This window comes from Rhinoderma darwinii, chromosome 13, assembly GCF_050947455.1.
Source record: "Rhinoderma darwinii isolate aRhiDar2 chromosome 13, aRhiDar2.hap1, whole genome shotgun sequence".
NCBI lineage: Eukaryota > Metazoa > Chordata > Amphibia > Anura > Rhinodermatidae > Rhinoderma > Rhinoderma darwinii.
In genome coordinates this window covers 24,058,861-24,084,604 of record NC_134699.1, presented here as the reverse complement: position 1 = coordinate 24,084,604, position 25,744 = coordinate 24,058,861, and the positions used below count along the sequence as shown (strand labels likewise).

Sequence of the window (25,744 nt, the reverse complement as noted above, 5' to 3'; positions counted from 1 at the left end):
TATATATACACACACATACACACACATATATATATATATATATATATATATATATATATACGGCGCAGGTGTAAAGGCTATGTACACTTTTGTTTTTAAATAAAACAGTGTATCAGTGTGATTGGTGCAACTTTCTATTAAAAATTATGTTTACTTTTTCAGATACAGCTTCTTTGTATCCTGTATACAGAACACCTGTATCTAGTGTTGAGACCTGAATCCTTCAGGTCAGTGGGACTGACGGGTTCAGTGACAGCGGGTCCTGCGTGATCGAGCCGATACCAATCACATCTAAGTTCATAACATAGATGTGATCGAAAACAGGTGAATCCAGCGTGACCCGCTGAATTTGAACCCGTCAGTCCCGCTGACCTGACGGACTTAGGTCTCAGCTAGATACAGCTGCTCTGTATTTAGGATACAAAACAGCTGTATCTGAAAAAGTTAAAATAATTTTTACTAATTAGTAATTAGAAAGTTGCACCAATCACACTGATACACTTTTATGTAAAGAATAAAAAATAAAAAAATCTTTTTCAAAGCTCGAGTAATTGGGCAGCTGAATGTCGGGTGCCCGGCAGGGACCCTGGAGAGAAGACAGAAACGGTTTTCAACTCATTTGTTGTCTCTGTATCCCTGTACACAGTGCTCAATGTCTGCTGTGAATAGAGGCAGCGACTGGTCACATGATCACCGGCATGTTGGTAGTAGGAGGTTGCGGCTTGGTCTAACTAGACACTAGTCACTATGCAGTGCTGATTTCCCCTGCCATACAGCGCCAGTTACAGTAGAAAAGTAAAGCGTAAAAAAAATTCAATAATAAAGCTCTATCCTGACCTATGAGGGACAGGCCATAATAATAATAAAAGGCTATAATAATATAGTAAAAAACAAAAATAAATTTAATAAAAATGACATTAAATACCACACCAAAAAAAACTCTCCACCCGCCAATCATTGTCGTAACGCTAGCCCTGACCCAATTACCCTAAAGTAGACATATAATATATCATAATTTACGGGAGACAGTGACCATGACACATAATAAGTCTATTTCAGGGTTACACTATTTTATTACCAGAAAAAATAAGCTAAAATATAAAAAAGCATATGTTTTAACTATTTTTTTTAATTGAGTTATAGCGGTTTAACTAAAGCGTGCTAAAAATTGCTAAGCAGCTTCCGATCCTGAACTGGTTAAATATTGTGGAGACTACTGGATTCTGATACTTAGGCTTCATTCACACGAGCGGGTCTGATTTGCGTGTGTAGAAAACACAGAGTATTTACAGCAGTTCATGTACGTGTGCCATACGTGTGCGTTGTGTATTGGCATTCGTGTGCTTTGCGTGTGGCATGCGTTTTTCACGTCCGTGCAAGCACTTTTTAAAAAAATTAATTTATCTACATTTCTATGTAACGGATGCGTGAAACACGGACAGCACATGTATGTCGTCCATGTGCTGTCCGTGTTTTCACGGACTCAGACTTCAATGGGTGACAAGGTGCGCAAAAACGCACCAATATAGGACATGCAGTGAGATTCACGCAACGGACACTCGCTGTATGAAAACTCCTGCATGTGTGAATAGCCCCATTGAAATGAATGGGTCCATGTGCTGTTCATTATTTCAATAATAATTCATAATAGAGATAAAGATCAGTTCCACGTGTGATGTATTATATAGAACTGTACAACTTTAAAGGAAAGGTGCCACAATTTTTTTTTCTATTTATTTGATGTGTTTTAGGTTATGGGCCTTTTTTTTTTTTAATGTGTTCACTAATGTACCTTTATGTTTGTGTTATTCATTTTGTGGGGGCATCCATCTTTATTAGCATCTGTGTATGTGTCTTCACGACACATACACAGGTGCTATACGGCATACCCAGAGGACAGGAGCCGACCCTATCTCCTATGCTGATGGCGTCTAACTGTGAACTGCGCATGCTCTGTGGCGTGCGCCGTACACAGCAACCTCATATTCAAGAGGGAAGGGAGACGTTCAATTGAAGAGCGGCAGCCCCTACAATAATTGCAGGAGCTGCCGCTAACTCAAATGAATTGCCGGGCCCTGTCTGCGGTGAATGCAGGAGCGCCCGTGAATTTATGTTACGAAGGAACAGCGGCGGTCATACGCCGCTGCAACTTCAGTCCCCACACCTACTGTGAAACGCTATCTAGCTAACGATTCACAGTAGGAGAAAGGAATGAAGGAGCAGCGGCGTACAAGCGCCACTAATACTTTAAAGCAGCTAATCGGCAGGGTGTCAGGTGTTGGACCCCCACCGATCAGATATTGATGGGCTATGCTGAGGATAGGCCATCAATGTCTTATGAATGGAGAGTTCAATGTGACCGGGTTACCAGCAGTCAAATTGAAAGTAGGTCACTGACCTGCTTTCAATGTGACTGGTAATAACCCAGGTCAGATTCGATGGATTAATGCGATTATCTAAGTTTTTTTTAAATAAAATTGTCTTGTGGGGGAGTTTTTATTTAAATTAACAAAAAATGTATCTTATGCGTCGGTGTTTTTTGAATACTTTATTAGCGCCTTAGTAATGGCAGTTGTCTGTGTGACAGCGTCCATCACGAAGACGGGGCTTAGTGTTAGCCAGTAAAAAGGCTATCACTAACCCTGCCCTCTATCGATAAGAGCCAGGTATAATCCATTACCCAACCATCTGGAGTGATGGATGGGTACTCGGGCGGCCGCAGGCTGGTATTAGGATATTGGGAAGGGCCAAAACCCATGGCCCTTCCCACTCTTCTAATGCTAGGCTGCGGCTGCTTTACTGGATCTGGTTGGTTTTGAAAAATGGGGGGGGGGCCCCAAGTGTTTATTTGAAAAAAGAAATAATAAATAATTGACAAAAACTATGTGGGGTCCATGCCAAAAACTCCTCAAATACACGCCGTGTAAACCTGTCAACTGAAAAGTCATTCACCTCAGGGTCTTCCCTCTTGACTTTCATCATTCTTGGCCTTTCGGTGTGTCCTATAACGGCTGCCAGATATCATTGTACAATCACACTCAAAATGGACCTGGACACCGCGTGACAATTTAAAGACACCTCCTCCTGGCTTGAAGCCAAAAATAGTGAGGGGGAGTGAGTCTCCCTCCCACATTTACAGCAGCTTTGAGTCAGGTTGCTTTACTGGATTCACCTTGCTGTAATTCTGGGAAGTGCTCCCTCTGGTGGCCATCATAGGAAAATATGTAAAATTATTCTTTCATTTTTAATAGTTTCCACCTTGTGGAAGAAAAAAAAAATGCACCAAAACAAATAAGTAACTTACTTAAAAAAATGTTTTTAATTCACGACACATTCCCTTTAATATCTAACTCAGCCTATATTAGGGTCTCAAAAAATGTATGACTTGGAAGTAATAACTAGAAGAAGGGCATCGGTGTGTTAATCCCACCCATCTTCCAAAACAGTTTAAAAAATGTAAATAATCATCTAAAATAATAAGTAAATATAGACTGGTTTTCTGTACCACATTTTCCTCCATGGGCACAAAACGCCTTGCAACTTAGGTCCCACCAATTAAAGGAATATTGCCAACTTAATTAATGGCATATTCATGGATATGCCATTTAATTTATGATAGACGCGGGTCCCAGCTCTGGGATTTGCACCTACCTGCAGAACGGGAGTCACCCGACCTAGTCCTGGAGAGGCAGCCGCATCAAGGCAGAGAATGAATGGAGAGGTGGCCGGGCATGTGAGCAGCTCTCTCCATTCACTTCTATTGAAGTTACGGAAACAGCCAAGCAAGTACGGTCACTTCTCCGCCTAGATGCGGAGGCCGCCTCGCCAAGCAAGACGGGGAGATTTGTATGGGCGCCAGAGCAGTCCAGCTAGATATATTAAAAACGTTATACACAACACATGCATAGAGAGAGTGTAGTGTCCCTGTGAATGTATAGATTTTTGTATTGAACAATTCACTCTTAATCTATTAAATAAAAAAATTCTACTTTGGCAAACCCGATACCATTCTAAAATGTCTGTGAATGAAATACTAACAAACTGTATAACTTGAGTACAAACACTGACAACTCATTGCTGGCAGTGTATGTAATGCTGACCCCAGTTATGTCTCCGGCACCAGTGCCAGGCCATCACTCCTATCTAGTGTATATGTATCCTCAGGACGCGGCGCCGGCAGCTGCAGTGATGTCACAGATCGCTCAGTCGCAGCTTCCTGAAAGAAGGACATGTGAGCAAAGGATCACAGGTTGCTTCCTCCAAGAAGGCACAGGAATAAGAAGGTGAGGGTTAATTACAGCTGTGTAAATGGGGAGCACTTTTTGGCAGTCACTTTTTATCAAGAGACTTTCTTGAAGGCACTCTATATAGGGACACCTTTCAGACACTGTTTATGGAGGAACCTGCAAACTCTGTTTAAAAGTGGCAGCTGACAGGCATTTTTTATAGGCGCAAAATGGTCGTCATTGCTACAACTGCCTGTATACCAGGGGCCAAATTCTTCCTGGAGGTCAAACCTGAAACCCTATTTCTGTCTCACGGTCTTCAGAAAAGGTCTACAATGCACAAAACGATACATACGTTATATCTGATGACAGGACTAGTCTATCAATACAAAAGAGGATATAATTCAACATACAATAGGACTAGAACTATCTATTTACTATGGGGATCTGCAAATGGAACAGTGAACCACGGCTACTCAGCGTTAATAATACCGTACCAGCACTTGCAAATATTATCCAATGGTTTAACATCCCCCCCCCCCTCCCCAAAACGCAAGAAATACATAGCCGAGCAGACACGGATTCAACTCTAACACTGTGTTCATGCCAAATGTTATCAGTTATGCCCGCTGCCATGAGGAGTTAGGGACATGCGGTTAACACGTGATTCCCCGTGCCTGCTCTGGAGATGTGCAGATGAGTGACAGGCAGCTTGGCTTGCATTAGTAGGCTGAATTCGGCACTGTCAGTGGAGTGAAGGAAAGAAGAAGTGAGGCATTAGTTGGTTAACAAAGACTTAAAGAGAAGGTAGAGTGAAGGATTAGACGGTGAGAAGTGCACAGCAGACCGGGCCAAGGTGCCCAGAACACAAGCTGTTACCTTCCTTTCTCCATGTTCTACGGTGGCCTCATTAGACCACAGATGTGCTGGACGTGGCACCGAAGGGGATGCCGTTGAGTGCTCAGAATGGAACTGAGGTATAAAGAGGGACCCAGAACTTCTCTGAAACACCTGGAGAGTCAAAATACAGCAGGATGGGAGAAAGAAACCAAACAGCAGAACGGTGTGCTGAATTACACACATCATAGTGCTCGACTTATACGGACCCTTTGTATTACCGCTGTACCACAAATCTTACAGCTTTCTTAACCTGTTGCTATGAAAATTGTATTATATGAGATGCATAAAAAAAAAAAAAAGTCTAAAATGACCCAGACATAAGGCCTATCTGTGCTGCTATTCTTTACTTCTTATGGGCAGGCTTTTCTTGTATATATTGCAAACAGTCAGCCAAATGGATTAGGTAATGTCAGAACAGGAATGACTTGAGAAATATATGAGAAAACAAAAAGATTTCAAAAACAGAATTTTATGCATGTAAGTGGGGTTCACCTAATAAAAAAAACTCATGTCACGTAGGGGTATATTCTGAATGAGGATGTTTCCGCAGCATGTGCATGGATTTCTGCATGCCCCATTCAGATAAACTAGACAGGGATATGTGCCGGGTGTGAACTTACCCTAAATCCGTACTAACTCCTAAAATCCAGTACAGTGTTCCCTTCATGTATTATTCACCCATCAAAACAGCAAAGAGCCTGTATGTATTTATTTATTGTCGCAGCTCTTCTTTATGGCATTTTGCTCAGCAGAGTCCTAACCTCATTAATGAAAATTAACAATTACACAGCCGCACCATTACCGATAGGTCTGGGGGTTACTGCAATCTCTGATGGGGTTGTCCAAACCAGACAACCCCTTTAATTGTATCAAGATGAAAGCATTGTCCTGCAGTTTGTAGCACTTGGGAGTTTTTTCTAGAACTGGGCTTACCCTTCCATAAATAGACAGCAGATCAAATCTAAGCACATCCCCTATTCCTACTAAAGAGATGAATATTCATACTGTCAAATTTGACAGCTTGACATAGCAAAGTGTGTTACATTTAAAGAGGCTCTGTCACCAGATTTTGCAACCCCTATCTGCTATTGCAGCAGATCGGCGCTGCAATGTAGATTACAGTAACGTTTTTATTTTTAAAAAACGAGCATTTTTGGCCAAGTTATGACCATTTTTGTAATTATGCAAATGAGGCTTGCAAAAGTCCAAGTGGGTGTGTTTAAAAGTAAAAGTCCAAGTGGGCGTGTATTAGGTGCGTACATCGGGGCGTTTTTAATACTTTTACTAGCTGGGCGCTCTGATGAGAAGTAACATCCTCTTCTCTTCAGAACGCCCAGCTTCTGACAGTGCAGATCTGTGACGTCACTCACAGGTCCTGCATCGTGACGGCCACATCGGCACCAGAGGCTTCAGTTGATTCTGCAGCAGCATCAGCGTTTGCAGGTAAGTCGATCTTACCTGCAAACGCTGATGCTGCTGCAGAATCAACTGTAGCCTCTGGTGCCGATGTGGCCGTCACGATGCAGGACCTGTGAGTGACGTCACAGATCTGCACTGTCAGAAGCTGGGCGTTCTGAAGAGAAGAGGATGTTACTTCTCTTCAGAGCGCCCAGCTAGTAAAAGTATTAAAAACGCCCCGATGTACGCACATAATACACGCCCACTTGGACTTTTACTTTTAAACACACCCACTTGGATTTTTGCAAGCCTCATTTGCATAACTACAAAAATGGTCATAACTTGGCCAAAAATGCTCGTTTTTTAAAAATAAAAACGTTACTCTTATCTACATTGCAGCGCCTATCTGCTGCAATAGCAGATAGGGGTTGCAAAATCTGGTGACAGAGCCTCTTTAAGGCTTATAATAACAAAATGCCCATTTAATAGTAATAATTTCCACCCACTTAAATTTGGGTGTTGCACTTTCCTGACCAGCATTCCCATTGCAAAAATAATTAAAACACGTGTCATATTGAGAGAAGATTTCAAGCTAGCGTCCCACCGTGACACGAAGTTGCCCACAAATCGCAGTAAAATCTAAGCATTATTGCAAATTCAATGTTTTGTCCTTGGAGAAAAAGTTGCAAGCCACCTTTAACCAGTGCAAAAAAATCCACCCATTTGACAGTTGCCAGGCTCGGTCTCTAGCTACTTTTTTTTTTCTATAAGGAAACAGTTAAGTTACAGTAATGCCGCAATTCTACAGTGAAGCAGTTTTGCCCTAGCGTAATGTGACAACCAATTCATTAAAAGGGTATTCCCAGAATTGACATTATTGATAACTGTCTGATCGTGGGGGCCCATCGATTACTAGAACAGGGTTCCGACTTCCCCCGTTCCTCATCACTACATCACTGCAGTGAGGGGAACTTTGAATAGAGCAGTGGACAAGCATGTCGATCTATTCAAAGTCCAAGAAGACAGCCGAGTATAGCGCTCAGCTGTTTCCGGCAGTCCCAGAGGCTGCTAGAAGCTCCACTGCCGCTCAATAAAAGATCCTTCTCTCTGCGGGGATGCAGTGAAGATGAACGGGGGCTCGGGACCCTGGTTCTAGTGATCAGTGGGGTACCCAGCGATCTAATACTTATTACCTGTGGATAGGTGATAAATGTTGATTCTGCGAATACCCCTTTAAGTTCTAGGAGAGTACTACAGACCTCGCTGGACCTTTTTGAATAGGTTGTCACTTGTTACCAGAGACATTCCTGGATCTTGTAGCCTTAGTTCCTGTCAACTGGAAGAACCAGGAAGGAGAAGAGATCCTGAGAAGGGGTCACCATATAAATTAGGATTAGGTTGGGAGATCACTGGACAAAATTCAAAAAACTTACATTTCAACGGTTTGGTTGCATTTTTCACTTAGGCAAAATAAAATATGGTCAATTGTCTTTAAAACAATACTAAAAAAGTCGAAGTAAAAATCCCTCTACCTGTAATTTACCTTTAGAAAAAAGTTTTTTTTGTAGAACATATTGTGCCTGTGAATATGTAGGAAGGAAATCGGATTCTCACCTCTAGCTCTGCAATAATCCGATCTTCATCATCATCATCTTTGATGCCGGAGGCAATGATTGGTGGCGTGGAGGCTGGGCGAACCACTTCAGACACAGTGCGACGAAGCTTCACCTGAGGTTTCTGGCCTTCCAGTTCCTCAGAGTCAGACTTCTGGAACATGGGGGTAAATTATTTTTAGACAAGGTGCAAATACATTAGGGGTTCTTATATATGTCTGAAACTAAAAGGGTCTAAGGATCAAGACAAGAACCGTATGGGTCCAATTAGACTTCTCTGACAATTCAAGAGTTTCCAAAATCTTATAAATTGTAATACTTCCTTTTAAGAGTTTATTCCCTTTCTCACCTTGATGAATGCAGAATCCTTCTTGCCGGTGACTATCACTTCTCCTGTTCGGGTAGTGGTTATACCATGTGAGGACGGAAAGCTGCGGCGAGGAGGTGGTGGGGGAGGAGACTTAGATGGCTTTTCAGTCCTGTATCTAGGGACTGTCAGTTCATCTGTAAGTAAACATATCAGGAAATAAAAATCCAATATCACAACCAGTTTGTACATTTTTATAGGTTAGATATTTTTAGCAATCCGTATGTGCAATGTCCAATCCAGTGCCTTACCAGAGCCTCTTCGCCCATTGGGATCTAATTTGGTGATGAGCTTTTGTGCTGGCTGTGGCTTGCTGGCACGGTGCTCTGGGGTAGATGCTGCGCTTCCAGTTGGTTTGTGCTTGGCTGCAAAGTCTAAGTCTGGTATAGCCTTCATAAGCTCGGCCTGAGTCTCTTCCAGTAGGCGGTTAATGTCTTTGGCACTGTACTGAGTCAGTGCGGCTCGTTTCTCCTCCCAGTCTCGCTCGGCTGCCTAAAAAAGGAAGAAGGAAAGTGCTCAGGTAAAAGGGGTAATAACTGACAGGTGGTCACATATAATACAATGATGAACATAGTGGTTTATATTCATTAGAAATGCTCCCAGTAATCAATTAATCTACGTCTATTGCATCTTTATTTTTGAGTAATGCATCCTTCAGCTTAGAAAAGCCAGGTCAAAATGACAAATGTAACAGGTGGCACTTATAGTATTATTCCTTTTAAAAATGAATTGGTTAATAAACCATGACGGCGCCAGGTATCTGCTTATTCGGGCTGATGGAGGAAGACCTGATTTCTCCACATCTTCGCATATGTATCCGGGAGACTTTGTTTATGGCCCGCAAAACAATAGCTCAGGTGGATGAACGCCCGACCCCCTACCATAGCTATGTGGATTCAACTGGTAAACGCGGCCATACCTTATGAGCGTATAATGTATATTCATAGAAATTGTCCTGAAAAATTTAACTGGATCTGGGATAGTTGGTGCAATTCGGATCTTACGTCCTACTCTGGGACGGAGCTAACAATGGCTATTAGAGGGAGTCACACATGAGCATTCATGAGCCATTATGATCTAGGTGGAATGGTGGATAGTTGATTGATCGTCACTGTAGAGGGTGGTACTCTATATCCCTGCTCCTTTACTTGATTATGTTGGGAAAACGCATACTATATCGGGACAGAAATGTAACTGGCAAGAGTTTGATAAAAGAGACGTATTTTCTTTCTTTTTCTTGTTTATGTGGTTCTTTTATTGTATAGGAGTGTTATGACTCTTGTTAAATATTTCACAGTGGTAATGAACAGTTTTGCTTTGTATATGCATAAATTATGGACATGTCCGCTATGCGGGGGTCCTGCTGTTTACTGTGTTAATGTATTTATATGTCTCCTTCAATAAACTGAGTTTAAAAAAAATAAAAATAAACCATGACGGCAGTAAAATAACTCAACTAGAAAAGGAGCCAAGTATTATATCTGAACTTGGACATTAAATATCTCTTGACAAGACGGGACCATGTATTTAATATAGCCATAGCTATTATTTATCATGTGTCCCCTAAGGGCTTATTCACACAAACGTTGAATATGTCCATGTGATGGCCATTAAAACAATGGGCGCATTTATTTCAATGGGACCGTTCACACGGCCATTGTTTCAACTGACCATGTGAAGGTTCCGTTGAAAAATAGAACATGTCCTACTTTCTTCAGTTTTCACGGATCCCTCCATAGACTCAAATCTATCGGGATGTGCGAAATTGGGTGCTGCACGAGTGAAACTCGGACGTGAAAAAATACCGTTTTTAACATCTGAGTTTCCCCACGTTCCGGTGGATAAGCCCTTCGTCTCATTTTTTTTCTGGATTTTATCGAAGCCCACTACTTACTCTCCCATTCACCATAAACACTGGTAAATTATTACTGAAATTCTATTCAATTAATCGCACACCGAGTATGCATGGACTAGGGAAATTAAGACGTTAAAGGGGTTCTATCTGCTATCTGTGGGAAACCTGCCCATACTGTTCGATTTCCCAGCAGCGCCACCACAAGGGAAATTAAGCATTACACATTGTTCATTCAAATCAATGGGTTGTGTCTGAGTTAAGTAGGACACGACAGGTCGACACGACAGGTCCTATAGAGCGAGAGACACTCGTTGTAACCACTCTCCGCCCTGGCCAAAAGAGGGGGATGCTGAAAGAGAATCCCCCTCTATTAACTCAGCATTCCCTAATAGGGTCTATGAAAATGGGTTTTGTAAAGTGAACAACAACTTTAGAAGGGGTTGTCCAGGATTAGAAAAACATGGCTGCTTTCTTTCCAAAAACAGCACCACACCTGTCCATAGATTGAAGAGAATGGATCTGAGCTGCAATACCACACACAACCAGTGGGCAGGTGTGGTGCTGTTTTTGGAAGAAAGCAGCCATGTTTTCTAATCCCGGACAGCCCCCTTCCACCAGTGATATAAAATAATACATTTCCAGTGCTGTTCTGTGTAATGAGATGACTATAGAAAAACCATGGATATCATAAGTCAATAAAAATGAATATATATATATATATATATATATATATATATATATCAGATTCTACCATAAATGTATATACTTATAGAATTAACGATCTCAACCATTGTTGCCTTTCTACATGTCATCGGTAGTACTAACCTCAACAGAAACCGATTTCTCTGCTCCCACCTTCTTGTGCTGTGTGTCGGGGACTGTCTGAGTCTTCACGGTCACCATCTCCCCTCGGGTTGGGGTACTAGTATGAGAGGCAGCATCACTATGACAGACAGGTTCCCAGTGGGGTGTCTGAGATTCATTAAGCTGTGAGAAGTTTGTTGGGGGGCTACAGGGAAGCTCAAAATCTGTGCTTTTAGAGAACTCTCCATCAGTTGCCATTTGCTTGGGGGAGGGATTATGAAGGTTCTCAGGAGTGTTCCAAACACCTTCATCTACTTGCCTGGAGAACATAAGAGGACACCTTAAAACCGTAGAAAAAAAGTGACATTTAGAAAATAACCTAAAAGAACTTGCACATGGAGTGAATTACTTGAAAGTATTAGCAATTGCCTTCAAAACACATTTTCTGAGGTTGTCCACCCTTGGAAAAAGCTGTTGCAAAGCGTGTGTCGAATTGCGGGATCCCTGGTACAATGACCCTATTTATCCGCACTGTCCCCCATTTCTTGTACCACCTGGTAAAGCCCCATGCACACGAACGTTTAAACACCCGTAATTACGGGCCGTAATTACAGGACGTTTTTACGGGCCCATGGACTTCTATTGGCCACGGGTACCTCCCCGTATGCTTATGGGAAGGTGCCCGTGTCGTTGAAAAATATAGAACGTGTCCTATTTCAGGCCGTAATTACGGCACGGGCAGGCCCATAGAAGTCTATGGGGCTCCCGTAATTACGGGTGACTACATGTGTGTAATTAGTCACTGTCCATGGTGCTGAAAGAGTTAGACGATCGGCAGTAACTCTTTCAGCACCCTGGACAGTGACTTCCGATCACAACATAGATCAACCTGTAAAAAACTTACCCAGAACTCCCTGCTTCTTCTTCCAGTCCGGCCTCCTGGGATGACGTTTCAGCCCATGTGATCGCTGTAGCCAATCACAGGCTGCAGCGGTCACATGGACTGCCGCGTCATCCAGGGAGGTCGGACTGGATGTCAAGAGAGGGACGCGTCACCAAGACAACGGCGGGGTAAGTATGAATTTATTTTACTTTTTCTGCGGAAAGGGCTGTCCCTTCTCTCTATCCTGCACTGATAGAGAGAAGGGGCTGCCAATTAGTGCAGTGCAATTTTGCAGCGAAAACGTGCCCATAAATACAGGTGGAATACTGGTGACACCGGACCCGTATTTACGGGCACGGGTCCGTAAATACTGGTGCAATACGGGTCGAATACGTGTGACCAAGGACCCGTATTTACGCCAGTATTTACAGGACGACAAAAATACGTTTGTATGCATGAGGCCTAACTATGAGAAATGTTCTTGTGGTCTCCCTATATACAGCTTAGGAGATAGGAATGTTCAGTTCACCTAATAGCTTGTTCTCACTTTATTAAAGTGGTTTTCCACGTTCTGACAACGGATGACCTATCCGCCACTCCGGCTGCCTCCATGCACCGGATGTTTGGAACGGTATGCAGTAGTTGGAGCCGGAAGCTGATGGCTCTGACCACTGAATAGGTGGATAGGTCATCAGTTGTCAAAACGTGGAAAACCCCTTTAATGACGTGTAAGAAACTTTCAGTAACACCATAACTGTTTGGCATGGATACTTTTTTACATAGTTCTGGGTCTTGTGCATGTGCTGCTCATATGGATCAGCCATGACATTAAAACCACTGACAGATGAAGTGAATAACATTGATAATCTGGTTACAATGGCGCTTGACAAGTAGTGGGATTTATTAGGCAGCAAGTGAACAGTCAACAGTGAACAGTCAACCCTTGAAGGTGAGGTTTTGGAAGCTGGAAAAATGGGCGAGTGTAAGGATCTGAGAGGATCTGTAAGGATCTGAGAGACTCTGACCAGGACCAAATTGTGATGGCTAGACGCTTGGGTCAGAGCGTCTTCAAAACGGCAGGACTTGTGGAGTTTTCCCAGTATACAGTGGTTAAGGACTACCAAAAGTTGTTCAAGGAAGGACAACCGGGGAACTGGCAACAGGGTCATGGGCACCCAAGGCTCACTGATGAATGTGGGGAGTAAAGGGTAGCCCATCTGATTCGATAGTACGCAGCTTGCTCCATATGGGGCAGTGTAGCTGCCGACTGGTCAGAGGGCCCATGCTGACCCTCGACCCACCGCGCAACTTACAGGAATTTAAGGATCTGCTGCGACCGTCTTGCTGCCAGATACCACAGGAAACCTTCAGAGTTCATGCCTCGATGGGCCAGAGTTGTTTTGGGGGCACGAGGGAGGCCTACACAATATACGGCAGGTGGTTTTAATGTTATGACTGAACAGTGTATATTATGATTTTAATGATTGTACCTCATGAGATTAGTGGTAAAAAATCATATATTTTCTGCGATTATTTACTTGCGTATCTGGGCCAGTGTGTCAGTAACGGTCTTGCATCTCTTTAGCAGTCCATCCAAGCGATGCGGCTCCTCCTTCAGGAACTTCACTGCTTCCACCTCCACACGCAGAACTATTCGCATTTTACTCTGCAAGCTGGGAAACTGAGCTGTAGATTAGAAGAGGATGCAGTCATAATCAGAAACTCAAAAATAAATGAGTACATAGACTTCAGAAGGGTTTTCAAAAGAACTATCAACCAGAGATGTGAAAAGGTGATATCAGTGAGAGTTTTAGAGACGGGACCCCACGGCCCTCACCAATCCTGAATGAACAGGCCAGTATGCATTCCCATTTCTCCAATTAAATTAATGGGGTTATATCCTCACATAGGAGGGACTTGGCTAAGCAACGTATGGTTTTGGAGGCTGAACCGGTTGCGGCAGAGCGGGAATATCTTAGGACTGGGGACTCCTCTGAATTTACTACCTTCTCAGCAAAGCAATGTGAATATACCCTTTTATTGACTGAGCTCACAAGGAAGAAAACGTTGTACTCCCAACAGAGGGAATTTGTCTCTTGCTGGCTTACTTGGCTAGAGGGGACACCACCCCAAACCCCATTTTGAAAATCACCTCCTGTACTGGGATGACTGTTACCGACCCGCTGGCCATTAATAACATCATTGCTGAATTTTACTCTGATTTATACTCCTCTAAGGTCTGAACTACTCCACCTGACCTAGAGGCATATTTAGACACTATTGTATTCCCCACTCTGGATAGGGAGGATGTAGATTTTCTGGAGGCTGACCTGACTGTAGAGGAAATTACTGAGGCTATTAGCCCAGGTCTAGATGGTTTACCCATAGAGTGGTATGAACTGCATGTTGAACTAATTGCACCTCATTTGCTTAACCTTTTTCATCTTTTAATGGGGGGGGTAATACCCTCCCCCTTCTATGAAAGAAGCTCTTATAGTGCCGCCCCCAAGCCCCGTAAAGATCCTAAAGATTGTGGCTCATACCCGCCTATTCACTTCTCAATTGTGATATTAAAATATTAGCCAACATACTCGCAATGAGGCTGCAAATAATCATCTCTCATCTTATTCATCCAGACCAACCTGGTTTCATGCCCGAGAAGGCCACAGATGTTAACCTTCGAATGCTATTTACGGACACATCCTCTACTGTTGGATCGAGTGGCTCCAGAATTGTTGCTTCTTTGGACCTTGATAAGGCGTTTGTCTCGGTGGAGTGGTCTTATCTGTGGTCTGTGCTAGGTAAATTTGGATTTGTATCCAGGTTTATCCAATGGGTGCAGTTATTATACTCCCAGCCTATAGCAAGTGTTAAAACCAATTGTCACATCTCCCCCTCATTCACACTTGCCCCGAGGGACTAGACAGGGTTGCCCACTATCCCCTTCCCTTTTTGCATTGGCCATTGAGCCATTAGCACTAGCTATAAGAGCCTCTCCTGATATCAGGGGATTTAAGATGGGTGAAAAGTAGGAACGGGTCTCTCTTCGTGGATGATACGCTACTATTCTTGAATGATCCAGGTCCATCTCTACAGGCGAAATATCTCTGATTTATTTACCTCCTTCTCTGGCCTTCGTGTAAATCGGTCAAAATCTTTGGTGATGGCGATAAACACTGCGGCTAGAGAAACTGCACTTCCTTCTCCACTACAATGGGCGGATAAAATTACTTATCTCGGTAAGGTGATTAGCCCAGATATCTGTACTTTTATACCTGATAATGTCACTCCTTTGGTACAAAGTCTTCAAATGGAATTTGAAAGATGGAAGCACCTCTCCCTCACAGTTACAGGCAGAATTAATTTGTTTAAAATAAAGTCACTGCCTAAACTCTTGTATCTCTTTCATAATTCTCTGGTATGGTTACCGTTATCCCTGTACTCTAATATTTGGGCAGGGGGTACTCCTAGAGTCTCTTTGGGCACACTACAATTACCCAATGAGCAGGGTGGGCTTGGCCTCCCAAATTTATACCTCTACTTTCTTGCTAGTCAACTGGTTTACATATGGTGGTGATTTACCCATAGCCACTTTAATCCGTGTACTGAGCTGGAAGCTTGACTTCTCGGTTCCTATAAAGCCCTGGTGAACTCCAATTATAGACAGCCCCCCCCCCCCGGTCACGTACTCACAATCCCAATGAAAACTACTCTGATAGTCCGGCAGAGGTCAATGCTACTCTTTTACTCAGACGAGATGTCCGCCTAGGAAACCACTCTGGTATAATCTGCTTCTGCCGCAGTTAAGAGGCCTCCCTAACCCTAGTGAGTGGGCAACCCTGGGTATATTGACCTTGGAGGATGTGGTGGTGGTAGAAGAAGACAAAATAGCTACTTTTGTACAACTTAGGTCCAAACACCAGATCCCGACCCATCTCAGTTTCCGTTGTTTTCAGCTTAGACATGCACTCTGGTCGCAATTTGCAGGAAATAATGTCAGACTATGTACATCCCCGTTGGAGGATTGGGTGACGCAGGAGACGTGGGTAAACCATTATCCACGCTTTATAGGCAGTTGTTGACTGTATATTATAATAAACTCGATAGAGCCTTGGATCGTTGGCCTCAGGCCCTTTCCTCGGTCTCTGCAGACGATCATAAAGAAATGCTATCTGCTCTAACAGGTCCATTGAGACCGTCTTATTCAGTTAAAATTTTTCCACCAAATTTACTACACCCCTTTCAAATTATATAGAATGGGGCGTGTACCTACTGTCTGTCCACGGTGCCACGGAGCTGAGGGCTCCTTCCTACATATGTTCTGGGAGTGTCCGATTATTAATAATTTCTGGGCTGAGGCAATGGAATTTCTTGAGCATAAAGTAGGACTCCCTCGTATACTTGAACCCAGAACTTGTCTTTTATTATTGGTAGAGCAAATTATACCTATTGTAGCTGTTAGATCTCTTATGACACTCCTTGTTCTATGCTAAAAAAAACAAAACTATACTCCTACATTGGAAGCCTCCAAAGGTGCCCACATTGTCAGCATGGATTACTTTGGTCATTTCTACCTTGCTACTTTTTAAACTTACTTATGAAGCATGTGGGTGCCCTGATAAATGTATGAAAGTGTGGAGTTCTTGGATAGCTAACCCTCATACTAGCTCATAACTTGACATTACTTGGGCCTGGAATTTGCTGCCGTCTCTCTGCTGCCCCCCGTTCCTCAACTAAACTCTGCCATTGACTGGTCATCACCAGATTTTATTTGTAATTGAAATGTCAGAAAATGCTATAACTATTATAGCCCCTCCAAAGGGAATATCATCACAAACATTGAGATTAATTGTCCGTAGCATAGAGGAATGCAAATGTAAGACAAAGGTTTATGGATATCCTACCATTGAATCGAGTCTAAATTTTTGGAGCCACACAATATTCCCTTGGGACCTGTCAGCAGACAGGCAGCCATCTACTGTACATAGGCAGGTGAAGCCCATTGCTATTTTATTACATATGCAAAAGAATCATTGCAATCCATTATCAGCGGTTACTACCTCCAGGACACAAATGTATAGGGTTCTTTTGGTATGGGGTTCTTATCCCCAACTCCTTACCCTTCAGCTCTGTCAGGGTCTCTCCGAGCTGTTTCAGCACTACAGCCTTCTCCTCCAGTTCCTGCACTGATATCAGACGGTGGTTGTGTGCAAGATCTTTCTTAATCTTGTCCACAGATTTCTCTAAATCACTAAGGGAGAAAAATAATCAATAATAAATCACATCAATATAAATCCTACATACAATAATGCCTCCATTTACCCAGGAGATCAACGTGTCCTTATTGCAGTCTCCACATGATACAGCCAATGGATGATGTGTATTTTCTCCAACACGAATACTCACTTGAGCTGCTGGGTTATCAGCTCCTCCTCGTTCAGATACTTCAGCCTCTCTTCCTCCACCATAGCTCTTTGTCGCTGCAATGGGTCTTCGTGTTTGCGCATGGTGTCAGTAACTCTCACACTGATCTCTGTCTCTGTGCGTTTCAGCATGCTCCGCATGGTCTCCTGGTTCTGCAGCTAAAGTACATCAAAATAAAAAGAGCCATGTACCAAATGATGTCGTATGACATAAGAAATATCTTTTGCACTTTGTGAGGGTTAATTTTTTACCTGGAGCGACCTTCAGGTCCAGTCACAACATTTTAAATATGATCGGGTATATGGAGTAATAATATCTGATGCCCTCCAGTTGTGCCCCTCTGCTGTGGATCCGCCATTTTAGTGTCCCCTCTATGCGGTCTCTTAATGGCTGAAGCGCTTCGATTATGAGCCTGAGACACTCCCACTGTTCTCGGATTGGTCAGAGCTGCTCACGTGAGCAGTAATGGCCAATCCGTGAACAGAGGGAGTGTCTTAGACTCAGTCTGAGAAGCACTGTGACCATTTTGAGACAACACAGAAGAGACCCTAAAACGGCGGAACAGCAGCATAGGGGGACAAATGGAGGGCACCAGGTAATAAAACTCCATATACCCTATCACAATTATAATTTTGTCCTGAGACCGGAGGGTCGTTTTAAAGGAGTTTTTTAGGAATTTTAAATGAATGGCCCAGCTCCTGCGGACACACACATTCATGCCACTGTGTTTGCTACTGCAGCTTAGTCCCCATTCACTTGAATGTCCATGTTGCTTTCAGGTAATAAGGATAGGCCATCAATGTAAATGCATGGAAAACCCCTTAAATTCTTACTACAGGGTCCGGCGGCCGAGGTGCCGATCAGATGAACTCACAGGTCCGGCTTCTGAAAAGTGACTGCCAGGGAAACATTGTGCATTCAAATGAATGTAATACACGTCTGGCCCGAGTTTGTCCGAGCGGTAGCAGCTTTTTCATAGCTAGGGGTCTGCTCTAATAGAGGGGAAGTCAAGAGCAGGAAACCCCCTCTATATGGTTAGGACTCCCCATAAATAATAAATATGAGCTGTTCTGCCGCATCACAATAAATGTAAATGCGTCCTGTATAGCCGGGTTACAGCGTGATCCTTTCTGGTTATTATTAGGTACCTGCAGTTTTTTCAGCTGTTGCAGCTGGTTCCTCAGTTCGCTGGCATTATGTTGCAGTCCATGAAGATGAAGCTGCATGTGCAGGCGACTTATTGCCTTACTCTGATCAGCTGGGGTGGAAGTGGACCCTGGCGTAGGAGTGGACATTGGGGTATCCGCATTTTGATATCCAGCAGCTAAAACAGAATGAGAAACAAAATTTACTAAAAATGCATTTGTAAACAGACCATTAGAAAACTCTACGTTCCACAGAAGTAGATGCAGAATGATATTTCCATAGCTTAGTAAAATGGGTGTACACCATGAATATATTTTGTATACCAGCTCTCATACAGGTATGTGCACTCCTCTGTCTTATATATGTAATCGATGCCACACGCTACTTGTGTACGGGTGACATCACCGGCAAAATCCTGTGGCGCACGGTATCAGCTTCGGGATTTGGGGCTTGGTCCGTGTTAAGTATGTATGGCCCCGGTGACTTAACCTATTGCAAACCCGGATTGTGCTGAGTCACGGAGGACATGGGTGTGATACCCGTTGCCGCCACCGGGTCCGTCTGCCATTGGTGGCTTCCATAGCGGATGGGTTTGGTTAGGAGTCTGTGATAGGACGGTGTGCACATGAGGGTGGGGTTCTGGCAGCTGACATTTTGTCTAGCTTCCATGCACCACGGTAACTTACACTCTTGATAGGATGCAGTAATTATACTACTTATGTTACACTTGGGGTTGTTAAGAAGGAGGTATTTAAGGGGATGTCTGTGTGTATGACGCCACCCCCTGACCAAGCCTCGGTGAAACGAGTGTCAGGTCAGCAATGGCAGTCTGGTCTTGGTCTCTGATTTGCTACCTCCATCTATAGGTTTATGTATACAGTACATGTCAGTTTCATGTTTACATCGTAGATTTGCAATACGCATTTATAACCAACTGCCTATTACTATCCTGTGCATATTAATTGTATACGTTCTGTTTCGCCTACTTACTATTCCATTTGTGTAGGACCTTGACTTATGTGGATCATCCACTGCTTTTTATGTTCTGACTCAATTTATTACCTGCGAGGGCTTTGCATTACTTGTTTTTATTTGTGTATTTTTATGTTACATCAATAAAGTATTTTTTGTATTTTTTCAATACATGGTCATGAACTCTCTAGGGTTGGTTTAATATGTAATCAATGCGGCGCAAATTGCAATTTTCCACTTTTACCAATAGAGGTCAGTCATGCCCAGTGACTTCAATGCTTACTATACATACACAGCGGACACTAGAATGACCAGGACAGCAACGAAGATAGCCTACGGATCAGCTGCATGCAGATTAAAGTGAATATAATACAGCATAAATAAAATGAGTGTGCTTCCCAAAATAAACACAGAATAAAGTAACATAGAATATGCTATTATGACTCACTTGTGAGGTCTGATATCTCACACAGTATGTCGCCCACTACTCAAGTCAACAGGCGTTGTCTACAAATCTGTCCCCTAGTGGCAGCAATGGGTATGCATGGGGCAAAAATCAGTGCCCTGTACTAAACAATCAGAATACTGTAGTTTTATTTTCCATACTAGAAGATCATATTATTTATTTGACGCCGCTTCTCCGGTTTTCTTGACTGTCTAGCTGCATTTCTGAAGCAAAGCCAAAGAGAATTGAGGCAAAATAAAAACGCGTGTACAATGTGGGAAATGTGCATTACAGGCTTTAAGGACATAATCCGTGGAGTCTGATAAGATGTTATTTTAATGGAGTTCTACTCTAGATCATGAGTGATCTACTATACTGATCTAACCATTACTCACTTGATGATCCACTGTTTGTTGACTCTGTCTTCTCACTGGAAACAGATATTAGAAAGCATGTCAGAATCTAATTCATAATGTACTATTAACAATCCACAAATTACACAGCTTTATCTTATTGTATATTAAAACTGCATTAATAGAATCAGACTTTAAGCCGGTCTCATTTATATAATTAGCTAACTGGTCTTCTCAGTTAAAGGGGATGTCCATCCAGGACTACCCCACTTTTTTTGTGGCAGCTCTTCTGACAGTCGGCTGATCGCCAGAGGTTCCAGTAGTCAAATCATCTGCTATCACCGGGGGAAGGTGCTGGCACATCCACATTTATTCGTAAATCAATCTAATAACCTTTAAGATAGATACACTTTAAGGTCTTGTTCACACAGATTTTCTGCAGATTTTGATGCATTTTTTTTAAGCCAAAACCAGAATTGTATCCAGGAGAGCAGATCAGAGGCTTTATTTTATATATTTCTTCGGTTTAGGTTCTGTTCCTGGTTTTGGCTTAAATACATGCTAAATCTGCAACAAATCTGTGTGAACAAGACCTTAAAGTGTATCTATCTTTTCTTTCCTCCTCTCTTCTACTTGTTCACATTACCCTGGTTGCCAATGTTTTGTTATTTCCCCATTCGTATGCAACTGTTTACCATCTAAATTACTTTGGAATTGTGTGGGCAAAGAAATGATGCCCTGCACTAAAGAAACAGAGGGTTATATTCTAGGAAAGTGCTCCAAATGTTTCTTGCTGCTGATTTCTTAGAAATAAATTGTAATCGATGTAACACTTTAAAGGGGTTCTCCAGGCATTTTATATTGATGGCCTATCCTTAGGATAGGTAATCAATATTAGATCGGTGGGAGTCCAACTCCTGGCACCCCCGCCAATCAGCTAAATGAAATGCGATCACAGCACTCCTGTGGAATTTCAGGGTAACGGAGCACAAATCTGGGTGTGTGGGTGCGTGAACAATAAAAATTAAGCAAATCAACCTCCAATGAAATGACTATTCCAATGGAGAAAATACAGCTAAATCAGCAACTATCAGTCAGTGGCCTATCAGTCATGGCTCCATGCAAAAGAGTCTCATGATGTTTATTTTTTTGAAGAGAACATCCAGATTATACATAATACGGTGGGCATTTATGGTATACAGATATATGTAAAAGAAAATAAAAAATTTGCATCCTCTAATGAAGGGGTATTGTAGAAGGACAAAGTCAATGTTAGAGGGAAGAACGCCAGTCAATATTGTAACAGAAACAAAAACAGATCACCAGAGGGCTTTGGCATGATCAATTACCACCGCTTTAGTCCACTATGGACTGAAAAGGCCTTGTTGTTGCACTAAGGGATCAGCGATCTACTCTTAATCTACTGGTTGCCTACATAGGCTCTAATAGAACATGACTGGTTACTAGGGTTACAATATCAGTTCTATGCACCAGTTGTCTTAAGTGCCTGCCACATGTGTATGACATCATGGACCATATAGTAGTGTTAATTTTCAGTTAGTCTTTAACCTCTCCGATACCTGGGATTCTCGTGGGAACCCTGCATTAGCGCACTTTGGACCAGTCCCGTCAAACTAGCAATCTGTTTCTCCATTGCTTCCATTCGTTCTCTGCAAAACAAAATAAGAGTATTAATCTCTATAAGACAAATACTTGATTCAGTATCCAGGAACATTGGTTTCAAATAAAAGACCAAAACATTGATTCAGAGGGGTTTTGCGCTCTTTAAAAACCGATGGTTTAACTGCAGTAAAATTTATCACTTACTAATGTACTGTCTGTAGCTGAAATGCCTCTGTAAGCCAGTCTCACATACAGAGACATGACCATGCTCCTGATTTTTACCTCCTGTATGTGCGACGTCCTGTACACTAAACACTTGGTTATCTCCCGTCTCCCCCTCCATGAAGTACGGGACATCACACATCATATTCCTCTTATCTCCCCTGATTCCCTGCTTTCCCCCTCCCTGTCTCTGAAGGGATGGTGTTCCACATGCTGGATAGCAGATACTGCAGTCTAGCAGCAGACAGCACTACCTTTCACCTTGTAATAGAGGAGCATGCAGGCAGCTGTAAGACGGGAAAGGAATCATGGGAACTGTAGTCCTTTACATGGTAATCCCAAACACAGCAAGCCCTAGTAAAATGAAAACAAAGGCGCTGCTCAGAGCTGGGCAACATAATAAAAAATAACTAATTCTGCGTTATGGTGGCATCATCATCTTGTGACTTTTCGAACACATACAGGCTTTTCTGTTTTTTGTTTTCATAAGCTCAGAAAACCCATTCAAACTCATCCTTTCTACTGTGGCTGAAGATTTCCTATTCTCTTTTGTATTTCAAAATGAGATCTTTGCACATATGACTCCTACAGGGGCTCAGATCATATTAATAAAGGAACGTCTGCGCAGACCCATTAATCAGGTTAATTAATAAATGATGCAGTTATGAATCAGCTAGCAGCCGTAGAACACTTCAGCAATAAACATCTCATTATTGGACGGCTATCTTGGAATAAGCCATCTTGATTTATGAATACCCTGAAATATGTTAATTATCAGAATTCATCTTATTGCATAGCGCGCTGATTGCAGAGAAGACATAAATATTTTTATATTATGCTTTTAAGGATTTTATTAAAGTAGTAACTAAATGAGATCCCCAATGTCTTTAAAGGCTACAGCTAGGAGTATATATGTATAGTGTATTATATAAAAGTATTAAAAGGATTATGAAGCAAGTGCCTCCTGGTTGGAATTGTTTTGGAACAATCATCTCTACAACAATGTCATGGGTGAATAAAAAAGTTGCATTTTTTGGATGAGCTGCTTGAATCTCCTTTCTTGCAATTGCTGGGGATGGATGGATCCAGTCCTATTGGGCTTGCACTCCTATATTTTTCATACATTCTGGTGCTGTTACCCCCTCTTGGTCTTCACAACAATGTCAATCCATAATATATGGAAAGTTTATAACTTATCCTATGAGCTGCGCACTCCTAACGTTTGTTCCCCTTTTATTTGCCTTCATTATTTAAATCTCCTTGCGGTCACCACCGCTTCAATAGTACTAGGTGTATAACAGGCCTATTTTGTTGAATCTTGCAGTGGATACACATAAGTTTCCCTCTTGGATTATGAAAGAATCTGCCATGTTATTCAAAAAGACATCCCTTATGTATGATGTGACTAGATTGCAGATAACAATCACATTGTAACAGGTGCAGTAACTTGCGATTTGCCACATGGATTATGGATGACCAACACACAAACAGATATAGATATAGTCACATGGCGAATAGCAAAGAGTCCAAAAATAACAAGTCATTGAGCTCACCTCGTCTCCACCTCCTTGGTGGGCACTGGAGAGCTGAAACCAGACAGGGGACGTTCACCTGGTCCAGGGAAGATTTCATTGGTGCCAGAGGAAGAGCTGGGATTCCTTTGCTTACCAACAGGACTGTCCATAAAAACAGAAGATGAAGAGTCCTTGCGAAATGTCTGGCGAACAGGGGAGGAGCGGCTGGAAGGCCCTGAATAAGGGCTATGGGGACCTTGACTCTGGTTAACATCCACCATCCTTCCATCGGACACCTTTTGTGGGGAGGATGGTGGAATACGAAAACCCATTCCAGGACCATATGTGTCTCCATATATCTGAGAATTGGGTTTGTACATTCCTTCTTCTAGATCTGTCTGTAAAGCAGCTGCAGAATATGTGCTCAGAGAACGCACTGATCCACGCTTGTATAACCCACCTGGGTATGAGAACGGGTCCCCCATTCCAGCTAGGGACTGAGTGGATGTAATGCTAAGTCTTCCTTCATGGACCATTCCATAAGGATCTGAATAAAGTCCTTCATTCTTCACCAGCACCACATTCTTGTTGGACATATCTTCATCAGGCTTCACATCCCGTCTCTCCAAGATGGCGCTAGGACTAGGAGACACTCCTTGGGCTGGAGGTAGACCAGACATTCTGTCCCCATGATGCACGGGACTTCCAGCATAGGAAGGTGGGCGTCCACCACTGTAAGACATGCGGGAGCGTGCTGGGGAGGAGGACTGAAGTACCGGTGGAGGGGACCCCGAGGCCAAGTGAGGAGCAGGAGACATAGTATTGAGGCGTCTAGTAGGGGAAGAGTCTCTGGACCCATACATCATCTCACGCTGCAAAAAAAAAAAGTTTTTAGGACGCCCAAAAATGTTTTTTAATATCAGGCAAGACATTTTTAAAGGAGGAATATCTACCAGTACCATATATTACATTTGTCTCAAACTATGCGCCTTTATTTTCGCTAATACAGTCTTATGATTAATATATTATGAATGAAGCAACTCACACATATGTCTATCTATACAGGAAAGAACTAGAGAATGAAATACTTTCTATTCTACACTAAAGACAGACATGCACATTGTGAGGAAAGCGAATAGGATCATGCTGGTCTGTATACAATACATAAAGACATGTAAAACAGGACACACAGAATTCACCCACCACGGGTCACCATGTTCGTGAAATATTAATGTCATCCATGAGCAGCCACAAATCACCAAATTTCTATCCATTTGTGGCAATGTATGTACACACACATGCAGGGCCAGATTACAGCAACGATAAAGGGCAACTATTCGGATTCCTCTACAATTTTAGCCCTCAGCCGATCCAAGTGTGGCAGTCAATAAACTTTTTCCCGGGTGGATTGTTGCAAACTTACCCCATTGTGTCAACTGTAAAATTATGTAGGCACTATACTGTGGTAGTATTTTTGCATTGTATGACACTATGAATGCACTTTTATATGCTCGCTGCATGGCATTATTATGTAGACACACACTGCCAGAATTTTATTCACTGTGTCACGGTTATTTGGGCACTGTATGGTAGTATCATTTAGACAGTTTTATCCTTCATTTTTTTTCCTTTAAAAATATTAGCAATGGGGCTCCCCATACCTCTATCCATATGCCTCTGCAGACTTTGATCCAGCCCTGCATACATGCCATACCTAGCTCAGGTCAAATGTAAGTAAATCCAACCACCCATTATAAACAGACCTCCATACATGCACTTTATTAGTGCATCTACACATGGAGCAGCAGCAACGTAAAAACGCCCATAATTACGGCCCCATAGACTTCTATTGGCCACGGGTACTTCCCCGTATGCTTATATATAGAACATGTCCTATTTCAAGCCGTAATAACGGCACGGGCAGGCCCATAGAAGTCTATGGGGCTCCTGTAATTACGGGTGGCTATGTGTGTGCACCCATAATTACGGGAGCATTGCT

General features: G+C 42.6%; 1 protein-coding gene across 9 annotated transcripts in view; it reads right to left on the bottom strand.

Moving 5' to 3' along the window:
• The window catches only part of SRCIN1 (SRC kinase signaling inhibitor 1), a 330,976-nt gene that overhangs the window by 14,364 nt on the left and 290,868 nt on the right, over nt 1–25,744 (bottom strand). For 6 of the 9 annotated variants that reach the window (XM_075846590.1, XM_075846591.1, XM_075846589.1 and 3 more), the window contains 12 exons: nt 23,785–24,617; nt 21,967–22,056; nt 20,429–20,463; nt 18,619–18,794; nt 17,453–17,628; nt 17,167–17,297; nt 13,585–13,732; nt 11,185–11,503; nt 8,756–8,996; nt 8,487–8,641; nt 8,139–8,291; nt 5,106–5,237 (listed from right to left, as the gene is read on the bottom strand). In XM_075846590.1, coding sequence (XP_075702705.1) covers nt 5,106–5,237; nt 8,139–8,291; nt 8,487–8,641; nt 8,756–8,996; nt 11,185–11,503; nt 13,585–13,732; nt 17,167–17,297; nt 17,453–17,628; nt 18,619–18,794; nt 20,429–20,463; nt 21,967–22,056; nt 23,785–24,617 — 2,589 coding nt within the window. The remainder of the gene's footprint in view (nt 1–5,105; nt 5,238–8,138; nt 8,292–8,486; nt 8,642–8,755; nt 8,997–11,184; nt 11,504–13,584; nt 13,733–17,166; nt 17,298–17,452; nt 17,629–18,618; nt 18,795–20,428; nt 20,464–21,966; nt 22,057–23,784; nt 24,618–25,744) is intronic. The other 3 variants (XM_075846594.1, XM_075846595.1, XM_075846596.1) reach the window with 2 other exon arrangements.